General features: G+C 38.3%; 1 protein-coding gene across 2 annotated transcripts in view; it reads right to left on the reverse strand.

The window, feature by feature from the left end:
- LRRC40 (leucine rich repeat containing 40) overlaps positions 1-13766 on the reverse strand; it is a 65504-nt gene that overhangs the window by 13530 nt on the left and 38208 nt on the right. For both annotated transcript variants that reach the window (XM_033225263.1, XM_033225264.1), the window contains exon 10: positions 1386-1494. In XM_033225263.1, coding sequence (XP_033081154.1) covers positions 1386-1494 — 109 coding nt within the window. The remainder of the gene's footprint in view (positions 1-1385; positions 1495-13766) is intronic.

The following is a 13766-nucleotide window of genomic DNA, read 5'->3' on the forward strand; positions in this document are numbered from 1 at the left end:
CAAAAAATTAAAAAATTAGCTGGGCATGATAGCGTGCAGCAGTTGCAGCTACTTGGGAGGCTGAGGTGGGGGGATCGCGTGAGCCAGGAGGTGGAGGTTACAGTGAGCCGAGATAACGCCACTGTACTCCAGCCTGGGCAACAGAGCAAGACCCTGCCTCAAAAAAAAAAAAAAAAAAAAAAAAGCTAGGTTGCCATGCTCTGTAAGAAGGAGTCAAACACAAGTACAGAAGAGTGCTACCTGTGTTAGTGTGGCAAAAGAAATTTAGTTTAGAGTAGTGATTTCTAAGAGTGTCAGGCAAGAGGTGAGAACAATATAAATGAAACACAACAAATGTGAAATGGAGACTGTATCCTGACTGCTAAGAAGATAGTTCCTACTGATACATTAAGGATAAAAGACCACACACTGATGTTGGCCGTGTAGATTCTTGAATAAATCTAGTCACCTATCTGACTTTAGTCTATATTCTTTTGTATTTTCACTACAATACCCATAAATGAACCAATTGCTACAAAAATTTTGACAGTATTGCTTATGTTTTTGTTGTTGTTGCCTTAGACAGTACTGAAAGGATACCTGACAACTACCTTCAATTTCTGCATAGGTATCTTCTTTTCCCAATTTAATATACTTCCATAAAAAATATTTAAAATTTTTTGACTTTGTCTCAATTTATATACTAACTTGTAATTTTTTCAGTTTTGGAATATTTGCTACCATAGCACATTATTACTATGATACATTATTTGACTTATGTTCAGATAAATTAGCAGGGAACAACCTCTCAAGCTTTGCCTGCTGGTCAAGGTTTTCATTAACCAAATGATACTAGTTTCTTACTTACTAACATAGACACCCAACAATATGAAATTCTCTCTGGATGCTGGTTACTGAGTCAGAGAACTTTATCATCAGTATGGGCATTCTTTTTTTTTATAATAATGTTCCCATTATAAAAATATCACTATTAACAAAACCATCTCTCTCTCAAGCATAGTAAAACACAAACTTGCAGAAGGAATGGACACTGAAGGTCATTTATACTTTTAATATCCTTCTATTTTTACTATACTTTTAATATCCTTCTATTTCCTCATGGTTTTTTGCAATTACTATTATTCTAAGTCAAGTACTCTGATGAATTTTTCCTCATCAATTGTCCTTTTTTCTGAAGGATTTCTTTCTGAAAACTTTCCTATGTGTTTGGTAGCGTTTAAAAATAATATATTAGGCCAAGCATGGTAGCTCAAGCCTATAATCCTAGTACTTTGGGAGGCTAAAACAGGAGGATGGCTTGAGCCCAAGAAGCTCAAGACCAGCCTGGGCAACACAGTGAGACTCTATCTCTACAATAATAATAATAATAATAATAAATTACATACCTATAGTCTAATATTTTTAATGTAATGATGGCATGTATATTGACTCTGGATTCACTTGGTAGTGTCATGGCAGTCTCAGCAACAGATTCACTTTGGCTAGGTCCATCATCTAGCAAAAGAAAAGTTACATGAAGCCAATGTTAATACTATAGAGTCATTCTTAAAATTCTTGATAATATATTAAAACAGTGTATGTGATTTCTAGATATTATTGGTGAGAATGCCATTAGTCATATGCTTTATTTCCAATGGCTCAAATCTCAATCTGGAATTTAATATTTAATTAATAGAAAATAAAGTTACTGTAGCATGGCTTCAAAACTGTTTAATGAATCCTACCGAAAGGAAATTTAGCAGTAAGAAAGAACCTTCGTAGAATAACTATGGTTCTATAGAAGAAACAAATAACAAGCAATCCTTCCTCTTAAGGAAAATAATATGGTCCACTAGAAGAAATTTGTTAATGAAGGAAAATCATTATTTCCCTCAAATGTCTACCAAATCAGCATAGGCTTTTCAGTTTAAGAGACAAAATTGACTATCCTCAATCACTTAAAATTTGACAATCTGCATAATTGGGTAAGTCTCCAGTACATTTTATATGTTAAGATTTTTTTCTTCGCAAATGCGTACTTTATTTTTTATAGATATTTTCCTAACATGCTACATACACACACATTCACACACCAACCACCTTACTATCTTCAGAGACTGTTTATAGTATTATATTTTTTAAAATACACATTTTAAAAGAAATGGCTTTGTGTTATTTTTGCAAAAAAGACTTGAACAATAGAGAAGTAAAATAAGACTATCACTTTTCAACAATGTGAAAATGATGAAACAGTCCCAGCATTAACACATAAGAGCAGAAGGCATGCCAAAAGAAAACAAAAAATTAGTAGTATAACTGATCTTGCTTCAGCCCAGTAGGCATTCAATAAACATCTGTTGAATATTACTAAGTATATTCCTCTTGCATTGAGCTCATCAGTTATTCATTAGCCAATAATGATTAAGCTATTATTGCTTCTCATGCAAGTATCATATGAATACTTTATTCACAGAAGTAGCACAGAATAAATGACAGAATATCAAACAGAAATGAAAGGACATCAAGGAAAGTATTAACATCAAGTTAATGCTCTAGTAGCAGTACTACTCTCCTAGCAGTTTGGTTAAGTTACTTTAAATAATATGCAATACAGTGCCAAAATTAAATAAGCAGAGAGACAGTATTAAACCAGCAACAAAATCCAGCATTGTTTTAAAAATATCTATGTATACTACCATGATCATATAATGAGATAGGGTATTCTCAACAACTTCTAAAGAGCTCCTTTTAATAATTAGCATCAAGGAGAATATAAGGAGAGAGTCTATTGTCTCTGGGGAGAAGACTGTTGTAAGAGAGATTTCCTTTCATTATATATCTTTGCGTATTGGTTGACTGTTTTTTTTACCATGTGCATTTACTGTCTTTTTCATGTAAAAAAAAAAAAAAAAACTACATAATTTTTAAAAACATCAACATTTCAAATTGAAAGGGACATATAAGTGCCAAACACAATACATAAGAACCACACCAAAGTTAATTACCAGAAAATTTCAAACAATGGCAATGAATAGAAGATCCTATAAGTTTCCAGAGAGAGAAAAAAAAAGTTGTAATTGTACAAGTGACTGACAAGAACATAGCCAAATAAGAGGTCAATCACATAAGCAAAAACGGAGATTTCTTTTTTCTGTTTTTTTTTTTTTTTTTTTTTTGAGACGGAGTCTCACTCTGTTGCCCAGGCTGGAGTGCAGTGGCACGTTCTCGGCTCACTGCAAGCTCCGCCTCCCAGGTTCACGCCATTCTCCTGCCTCAGCCTCCTGAGTAGCTGATACGACCAGGCCCGCCACAGGCGTGAGCCACCGCGCCCCACCACGGAGATACTGTTTTAAGAAATTTTTGGCCGGGCGTGGTGGCTCATGCCTGTAATCCCAGCACTTTGGGAGGCCGAGGCGGGCTGATCACGAGGTCAGGAGATCGAGACCATCCTGGCTAAACACAGTGAAACCCTGTCTCTACTAAAAATACAAAAACTTAGCTGGGCGTGGTGGCGGGCGCCTGTAGTCCCAGCTACTTGGAAGGCTGAGGCAGGAGAATGGCGTGAACCCAGGAGGCTGAGCTTGTAGTGAGCCGAGATGGCACCACTGCACTCCAGCCTGGGCGACAGAGCAAGACTCCCTCTCAAAAAAAAAAAAAGGGCCGGGCGCGGTGGCTCAAGCCTGTAATCCCAGCACTTTGGGAGGCCGAGACGGGCGGATCACAAGGTCAGGAAATCAAGACCATCCTGGCTAACACGGTGAAACCCCGTCTCTACTAAAAAATACAAAAAAACTAGCTGGGCGAGGTGGCGGGCGCCTGTAGTCCCAGCTACTCAGGAGGCCGAGGCAGGAGAATGGCGTGAACCCGGGAGGCGGAGCTTGTAGTAAGCCGAGATCCGACCACTGCACTCCAGCCTGGGCGACAGAGCGAGACTCCGTCTCAAAAAAAAAAAAAAGAAAAGAAATTTTCAAATGTATTCATTTGGTGAGTTTGGAGGGCATGATGGGAGATTTAGTTGAACGAGTGTCACCTAGAACGAAGTCTTCAGAGCTTCAATTTATCCCTTTGAAGCAAATAAGCACTGATCACTCACTCTGCCTCTCCAGGTTTAGAAGGGGTTGAAAAAGCTGATGAGCCTGTCTCTTACAAATAAAAGTAAAAAACTAGAGTCCATTTGGTTGTTTATTTGTTCCTTCATTCTACAACATTATCCATCACACATAAACTGGTACGTACTACTGTAAGTAAGAGACAAAGACAGAAGAACTCGATCTAGTGGACAAGATAAACAAAAATCACAAAATAGTATGGTAAGTACAGTAATATATGTATGTTGAAAGTATTTTTATGGGAGCAGTATGTGTTGAGGGTAATTCCCAAGAGAGTAACCACCTCAGAATGGAGTGAGAAATTACACGTTCTTGTTAATAATAGAAGAATTGAAAAGAATTTGTCATCTTTTAAACTTCTCCATTTCATTTTTTAGATTTTTTTAATGTTTGATTTTATTATCCTGTATTACTCTTAAAATGAGAGGAACTAAGTGAACCATCATTTTCTGAGGCAACAAGGCTTGGGATTGGAAGAACGAAGCTTAGGAAAACTACTAAATATGTTAGTCAGGCCTGTAGAGTATAACCCCTAAGGATGCAGTGGGTGGCTACAAAAAGAAAAGCAGATAGTTCTTGGAGAACATGCAGAGCTAGTTTGTCCCCTGAGAAGACATCTGAGAGGGACAGAGGCGTAAAATGCCCCAAAGTGTGGTCCCCAGAATAGCAACATCACCCTAACCCGGGAACTTGTTAGAAATGCAAATTTCCAGGCTCAACCCAAACCTATGAATCATAAATTCTGAGAGTGAAGCCCAGCAATCTGGTTCACCAAGCCCTCCAGGTGAGGCCAATGGACATTAAATATCCAAACCTAGTTCAGTCAAGCACTCCACTTTTATCACATGAAAGATGATGAACATAAATTGGAAATACATAACCAGTAGCAATCCCTGGGTCTAGATCTAATCACTACAAATGTATTCATTTATCCCCCAAACTGTTACTGTGCTTCTACTCTGCGGCAGTCATTGTACTAAGTGATGGGGATATAAAAATGAGTAAGACATCGTGTGTGATAAACTATAGCCAGGCCTTTTGTGCAGAGTCCATCCTAAGCCTGATAACAGAGACAATAATTGCCCAAAGACTGTTCCTTAGTACAAGATTGCAAAGAAACTAAAAATATGATTCCAATTCATTAATACATAATTTACCAGCATAAATTATTTTATGCCCAATTTATGAGCAGTTTTCAGTTTTCTATGGTTGCTTTAACAAATTACCACAAACTTAGTAGCTTAAAACACACAAACTTATCTCACAGTTTTGTAGTTCAGAAGTCTGCAATGGGTCTCATTGGGCTAAAATCAGGGGTTTGGCAGGTCTGCATTCCTTCTTCCCTTTTTCTTTTTTTTTTTTTTTTTTGAGACGGAGTCTAGCTCTGTTGTCAGGCTGGAGTGCAGTGGCACCATCTTGGCTCACTGCAACCTCTGACTCCCTGGTTCAAGTGATTCTCCTGCCTCAGTCCCCTGAGTAGCTGGGATTACAGGCACACACCACCATGGAACTTTACCATGCCCAGCTAATTGTTGTATTTTTAGTAGATACGGGGTTTCACCATCTTGGCCAGTATGGTCTCGATCTCCTGACCTTCTGATCCACCCACCTCAGCCTCCCAAAGTGCTGGGATTACAGTCGTGAGCCACCGCCCCCAGCCTGTATTCCTTTTTCTAAAAAAGAATCTGTTTCCTTGCCCTTTCCAACTTCTAGTAGCCACCTCATATTCCTTGCTTCAAGGCCTTCTTCCATCTTAAGCCAGCAACAGTGGTTCTTCTCATATCTTATTACGCTGACCTCCTCTTCTGCTTCTCTCTTCTACTTTTAAGAATCCTTGTGATTATATTGGGCCAACACAATTCATAATGATATGCTTATTTTAAAGTCAATCAATTAGCAATCTTAATTGCCCTTTGCCATGTAAGGTAACCCATTCACAGGTAGCAGGGATTAGGGTGTGGCCATCATTGAAGGGTCATTATTATGTCTACCAAAGGTAGCACAGCAAGATGATTCTGGTGACACAGCAAGAAATTAAACTCAGAACACATATCAGAATCAGGTGATAGAGCTTGAATAAAGGCAATGTTTGCAATCAAATAAAGTAATTAAGCTTAATGCCATGATAGTATAATTGGGGTTGGCACCTGTCTTAGTCTGTTTGTGCTACTATAACAAAATACCACAAACTAGGTAATTTATAAATAATAGACATTTATTTCTCACAATTGTGAAGGCTGAGAAGTCTAAGATCAAGGCCCAGCATTTGGTGTCTGGTGGGGGCTTTCTTGCTGTGTCTTCATATGGCATAAGGCAGAAGTGCAAGAGAATGCTGCCTTCAACCTCAAACCCGTTTTTTTATAAGAGTGCCAATCTGGTCGGGCGCGGTGGCTCACGCATGTAATCCCAGCACTTTGGAAGGACGAGGCAGGCAGATCACCTGAGGTCGGGAGTTTGAGACCAGCCTGACCAACATGGAGAAACCCCATCTCTACTAAAAATACAAAATTAGGCGGGCATGGTGGCACATGCCTATAATCCCAGCTACTCAGGAGGCTGAGGTAAGACAATCACTTGAACTCAGGAGGCAGAGGTTGCAGTGAGCCAAGATCGCACCATTGCACTCTAGCCTGGGCAACAAGAGTGAAACTCCGTATCAAAAGGAAAAAAAAAGAGTGCCAATCCTAATCATGAGAATAGAGCTCTTAAGACTCAATCTCCTCCCAAAGACCACAATTCTCAGTACTGTTGCACTGGAGATTAAGTCTCAACAAAACTGTAGAGGGGAAACCATCACTGAAACCACAGCAGCACCCACTGGGGAACTTTACCAATCTGGCAGGACCTTACCTTTGGCAGGCATAGTATCATCACCACTGGAACATATCTCTCGCCAATAAAGTGGGGAGGCTTTAGAATCTGCACTCACTTAACACCTCCAACTTGAGATGCTCTTCTTACAAGGGTTTTTTAAAATCTAAAATTGATCCTTTGAGCTTATCACAAACTGTAATGAGTGTAAGATTTGCTTGTCAGATTGCTACTTTGCAAACCCCAAACCTAGTCCTTAAAAAGATATTTTATAAACCATAAAAACAAAATTTAAATTATAGTCCATTGATATTTACTTAGCCTACTGATGTAGAATGGAGAACAAGTAAATAGCTATCAGGATTATTTGAAAGTCTGTGTAACCAAATAAGAAGGTTTAATACTATTTAGATGAATCAAGAACACTGTAGGGTAATTTCACACAATGCTATGAAGATTGTGATCCTCAAAACATACCTTTCAAAAAGGTATTATCTGCATTTTACATATAGAGATGTGTAGGCTCAACATAACAACACACCAATTAAAATGTAAAAATTAGAATAATGATCATCATCTGGAGAATGGTTTAAGTACTCTAGAAAAAGATTTTTTCAAAAATAACAATTTCAGAGTTATATTTGTAGGCTATCTGGGATTTGTATATTTACTCTTCCTAGCAAAAGATAAATAAGAGTACACTGCAGAAAGTTTTTCTAAATCCTGTATGAATTACTGCACTTGTTAGACACTGGGAAGAATATAAATTAATCACAACCAAAACTTAATAAGCTGTAAAAGAGAAGATTTTTCTTCGACACAGTGGAGTCTGAGGAATCTGTGGACCACGTTTCTACATTTGAAGCATCACAGATAAGTGCCTTTTAATGAAATTTTAAGTTTATTTTAAACTGGTACATAACTTCATGCTTCTGGATTGTTCAGTTTCTTTAAAGTTAGTAGTTTCTACTCACTTCAGCACAAAGTTTTTATCTCATTTTACCAGCATCCTTTGAATCAAATGATCGGCACTGTTTTCAATTTTCACCAATCAATTTCTAACTCTAAAACTGAGAAAAGAGTAGTTAAAAAGCAGAGAAGAAAAGCTGAAGGAAAAAATATATATATGAAGTAATGAAGTGTTCCAACTTTTTCCTCAAAGAGCTCCAGAAAATTCAGAGATAATTAAATGCAATTCCACTCTAACTATTGTTTACATACTTAGGCCCCATTACCCCAAAATTCAGATTTAATTGGGCTAAAGTCTGGGCCTGGGCATATATTTTTTTAAAAGCTCCACAGGTGATTCTTACATGCCTCTAGATATGTATGTAGATTGCTCTTTCACCGAGCATCTTTTCACTTAGAAAATACTTATTAGTTATAAATAATAAAGTTATGCTTTGATAAGGAAAAAGTCTTGGGCCCTTGTATGTATGTGGAAAGTTAAGTATTAATTCAAAATAAATGTTTCAGTTCTATTTGAAATTCCCCTTAGATTATGCACACACATAATTGTTCTCCACATGATTATCACAATTTTAAGAGTATTGCCAATATATGCTTTGAATAATTCAACCTATTTTGAAGTCCAAAGGAATTTTCTAAGTATGTATTTTCTAAGTATGTATACCTATACAAATACCAAGAAAAATGGAAGAAATAACTAAACCCCAGAAACTACAAATGTCTGAAAATACCAAGGGATTATTTAAATGTGATTGAACAACCAGGGAGAGAAGGAAGAATGGTAAGATGTTAATAACATGACCAATTATTGGCAAGAAGCAGAGCAACAAATAAATAATAAATAAATATGGCCTGGGCATGGTGGCTCACGCCTGTAAATCCCAACACTTTGGGAGGTTAGACAGGAGGATTGAAAGAGACCAAATGAAATCTACAGGCAGGCAGCCCGGGTGGCACCTTGAGCCTAGTTAGAAGTTGACCCTACAGGCAGACAGCCCGGGCGGTGCCTTGAGCCTAGTTAAAAGTTGACGCCGGACCTAACCGATAATGTTATCTATAGATTTCAGATGTTGTATAGACAAGCAATGTGAAAGTCCCTGTCTTGTTCTTTTTCTGTTCTAATTACTAGTGCTTGCCATATATCTCTCAACTTCCTGAGCCCAGTATAAACATATCCCACCATATGTCTCCCCTCCATATATCCCTCAACTTCCTGGGCTCATCCCACCATATGTCTCCCTACCATATATCTTTCAATTCAAAGACTACCATATATCTCAACTTTAGAAGGACACCACCTGGAAAATCCCCGATAAGAACACAGCCGTTTGTGAGAGCGCGGGAACCAATAAAAAAACTGCTAAATGTATAAACTTAAAATGTTAACCAATTGTAATGCTGTAACCTAGAGAATTCCCTCGTTCCTCTGCAACTTTACAAGTCCTGTTTACATTAGGCTATAAAAGGCAAGCGCACGCATTGTTCAGGGCCCTCCTGTATGTTGTGGAACGGAGGGACCAAGTTTGAACTTGCATTAAAGATCCTTGCCGCTTGGCTTTGACTCTGGACTCTGGTGGTCTTTTTCCGGGAACAAACGGTCTGGGCATAACAGGATCACTTGAGTCTTGGAGTTCAATACCAGAATGAGCAAATAGCAAGACTCTGTCTCTACAAAAAAGTAAAAATAGCCCGCTGTAGTGGTGCATACCTGTAGTACTAGCTGCTTGGAAGGCTGAGGCACAAGGATTGCTTGAGCCCAGAAGTTCAAGGCTGCAGAGAACTAGTATAGTGCGACTGTACTTTAGCCCAAGAAACAGAGCAAGACCTCACTTCTAAATTTTAAAACAAATTAAAAATTTAAAAAATGCTTTTTAAGTAAATTACTCTCTCAGGCTTTGAATATTTATATTGGGATATTCCTCTTTGTATTATTTTTTTAAGTAGCTGAGCTGGATATTTTCTACTTCTGAACTTCTTAAACAATAAGGCCATTGCTTATATGTATTTGTTTTTGGCTTGATTTTCCCTTGGTTTACAATCCTGTTCTAAAAAAATTTTCCCCATCCCCAAAAGAAAGGAGAAAAAAGGGGGGGGCGGGGAGAAAGAAACAGGGAAAGAGACAACATAAAGGGTTGAAAGACAAAAGAGCTATGAAAAACTGAGAAGAAGGCAAAGATATATATATGGAGAAGTTCCCAGTAAAAGATTCTACCGACATATGGCTAATGGGCTTTCAATTATTGCTTATTATGGCAGACTGCTAGTTTTATCCAGTTTTTGTTCTCCTTTTGCATAGACTTCACATAGAAAATATACTTCCCAAAGATCAACTTCCATCACGACAGCAAGAGGAGCTCTGTTAATCTGCTCCGCAGAAAAGCTGGTTAAAAACTGTAAAAAAAATAAATTTTTTTAAAAAGTTGGCGGAAAGGGATGCTGAGCATGGTGGCTCACACCTATGATCCCAGCACTTCGGGAAGCTGAGGCAGCCAAATCATCTGAGGTCAGGAGTTCAAGACCAGCCTGGCCAACATGGCAAAAACCCATCTCTACTAAAAATACAAAAAAATTAGCCAGGTGTGGTGGCAAATGCCTGTAGTCCCAGCTACTCAAGAGGCTGAGGCAGAGGAATTCTTTGAACCTGGGAGGTGGAGGATGCAGTGAGGCGAGATAGCACCACTGCACTCCAGCCTGGGCGACAGAATGAGACTCTGTCTGAAAACAAAAAGAAAAACAAAAAATAAGCATAATTTAAAGCCTCTGGAAATGAATCTATTTTTATTTATTTATTTTGAGACAGAGTATTGCTCTGAGTTGCATAGGCTGGAGTGCAGTGGTACAATCTCAGCTTACTATAGCCTGCACCTCACAGGTTCAAGTGATTCTCCTGTCTCAGCCTCCTGAGTAGGTGGGACTCTAGGTGTGTGCCACCACTCCTGGCTAATTTTTGTATTTTTAATAGAGATGGGGTTTCACTATGTTGGCCAGGCTGGTCTGGAACTCCTGACCTCAAGTGATCCACCTGCCTTGGCCTCCCAAAGAGCTGGGACTACAGGCGTAAGCCACCATGCCTAGCCTTGAAAATGATTCTATTAGCAAACAGCAAATGAAGAAATAGCTGTTCAAGAAAATCTGCGAAAATTTGTTAAGAGGTGAGTCTGTGGTATTTGAACCTAGACTGCTCCCTCTCTCCCCTTCTCTAGGTCAGAGAGGTAGAAACTCCACTCCAGAAGGCTATCACTAAGAACATAGGGTTCCCTCTTCCCCAACCCTCCAGCCCCAAACCTTATCTCCCAGCCAGAGGGCTTTCCTCCTGAGAGGAATGTCAGCATTCCTCATCCTGCCATCAGCTGCCTGTTGCTAATGCTAAATCCCTGATGAGTAGGGTGAGGACTCCCTTCTTCTACTCCGGTCCCATGTACAGAAAGGAGGCTCTACCTTGAACTTGGCATGATGAGAATACTGGGGCTCTGACTGCTCTTCCCCTGGCTCATAAGTTGGTGGTTCAAAGCAAGGAGAGGCAAACCAAGAGAACCTGTCTATTGCTGACTCCTTCTACTGAGTGTTCAGCTCCTAGAGGAGAGAGTTACTCTTAGAGAAACTTGCCATCTTCCATATTCCCAGCTTCACAGCCCGGGCTCAAAGATTTTGCCTGGGGAAGAAACAGGTCATAAAAACGGCTCCTAATCTCTTCCCAAAGGAACTGATTTCACTCACAACAAAGCATGAAAACTCTCAAAAACAATGAAGGTTGTGGTAAAAGGCAGTTGGGATGAAATTCCTGGATCTACTGAAGATACAGCCTAGATTGTACACAAGCAGGCTGTACACAAACTAGCTCACAGGAGGAAACCAAGGAATAAGACAACTGCAGAAAAGCTGAGTGTCTATAATAATATCAGACAAAACAGACTTAAAACATTTTTTTATGTCAGGGACACATTATAATGGAAATTTAACAACATATCCTTAAACAACCAATGGGGTCAAAGAAGATATCAAAAGAGAAATCATAAAATACTTCGAGGTAAATGAAAATGGCACGACATACCAAAACATATGAGCTGTAGATAAAGCCATGCTTAGAGGGAAATTTATAGCTGTAAATGCCTATGTCAAGAAACAAGATCCCAAAATCAATAACCTAACTTTCCACCTTAAGATACTAGAAAAAAAGAACAAACTAAACTCTGGAGTCCTGATAAGATAAGTAAGCAACAATTAAAAGGGGTGGGGTGGGGGGAGAACAATTGTTCCAAGACACAGCTAATCATAGACAACTCTAATCACAACTTGCTGGCACATCCTGTTCCCAAATACCTCCCTCTGTACACAGCCCCAGCAGCATGACCTCGTTCTGTAGAGCCCACTCCAAGCATGAACCTATAAAACTCCCCTCCAGCACCCGCCTCTTGGCAGACAGCCCCTTTGCTAATGGGCTACTTGCTGCACCCTTGCAACATATCTTCGTACTTTCTCTAATAAATCTGCCTTTCTTTACCACAACTGTCTCGGTAAATTCTTTAACCACCTACAATGCTGGCGCCAGTCAGTCACACCTGCAATAGAAATCTAAACCAATTGGAAGGAAACAAATAATTACAGTGTTAATTAATGAAATAGAAAACAATAGAGAAGATCAATGAAACTAAAAGCTCATTCTTTGGAAGGTCAACAAAATTAACTAATCTTCAGCTAGTGTGGCCTAGAAAAAAAGAGAGAAGACTCACATTACTAGAATCAGAAATGAAAGAGAGGACATTATTACTAACCTTACAAAAATGGAAAGGATAAACTATGGCAACTATATGCCAACAAATTAAATAACTCAGATAAAATGGACACATTCCTAGAAAGACGCAAACTACTGAAACTGACTCAAGAAGAAACAGACAATCTGAGTATATCTATAACATGTGAAGAGTAATAAAAAAACCTAACCACAAAGAAAAGCTCATACCTAAATGGCTTCACTGCTGAATTCTACCAAACATTCAAAAAATTAATATCAACTCTTCATAAATTCACCCAAAAAACAAAAGAGGAGGGAACATTTCTCAACTCATTTTATGATGCCATTATTAGGCTATCACCCAAACCAGAAAAAAAAAAAAAAAAATCACAAGAAAACAAACAGATCAAAAACTCTCAAATTCTCAACGAAACACTAAAAAACAAATCTAGCAACATTTACAAAGTATTATACACCATTACTAAGTGGGATTTAACCATGGATGCGAGTTGATTTACCATCTGAAAATCAATTAATGTAACAGCATATTACGCAGAATTTTTTAAATCACACAACCATCTCAACAGACGCAGAAAAAAAAATTGACAAAAACTCAACAACTCGTTTAGGATAAACACACTCAAAAACCAGAAATAGAAGGGAACTTCCTTAACATGATAAAGGGAATCTACAAAAAACCTACAGCTAACCTAATGTTACTTAATGATGAAAAACTAGAAGCTTTCCCCCAAAGATGTCCAGTCTCAGTCCTTCTATTCACTACTGTCCTGGAGGTAGGTCTAGCCAAGGGAATTAGGCAAAAAAAAGGAATTAAAGGCATCCGGAATGGAAAGGAAGAAGTAAAACTATCTCTATTTGCAAATAACATAGTCTTGTATATAGAACATCCAAAGGAATACACCAAAAAATTATTGGAACTAATAGTTTCATCAAGGTTGCAGGGTACAAGATCAGCATTCAAAAATCATTGTATTCCTATACAGCTGCAAATAACAGCACAAAAATAGAATTAAGAAAACAATTATATGCCTAATAGCATCAAAAGGAATAAAATGCTTAGAAATAAACTTAAGAGAAGTATAAAACTTATATTCTGCAAACTATAAAACATTGTGTAAAGAAATTAAAGCTCTAAAATGGAAAAA

Source organism: Trachypithecus francoisi, unplaced genomic scaffold, assembly GCF_009764315.1.
Source record: "Trachypithecus francoisi isolate TF-2019V2 unplaced genomic scaffold, Tfra_2.0 Lachesis_group12, whole genome shotgun sequence".
In the NCBI taxonomy this organism is placed as follows: Eukaryota; Metazoa; Chordata; class Mammalia; order Primates; family Cercopithecidae; genus Trachypithecus; species Trachypithecus francoisi.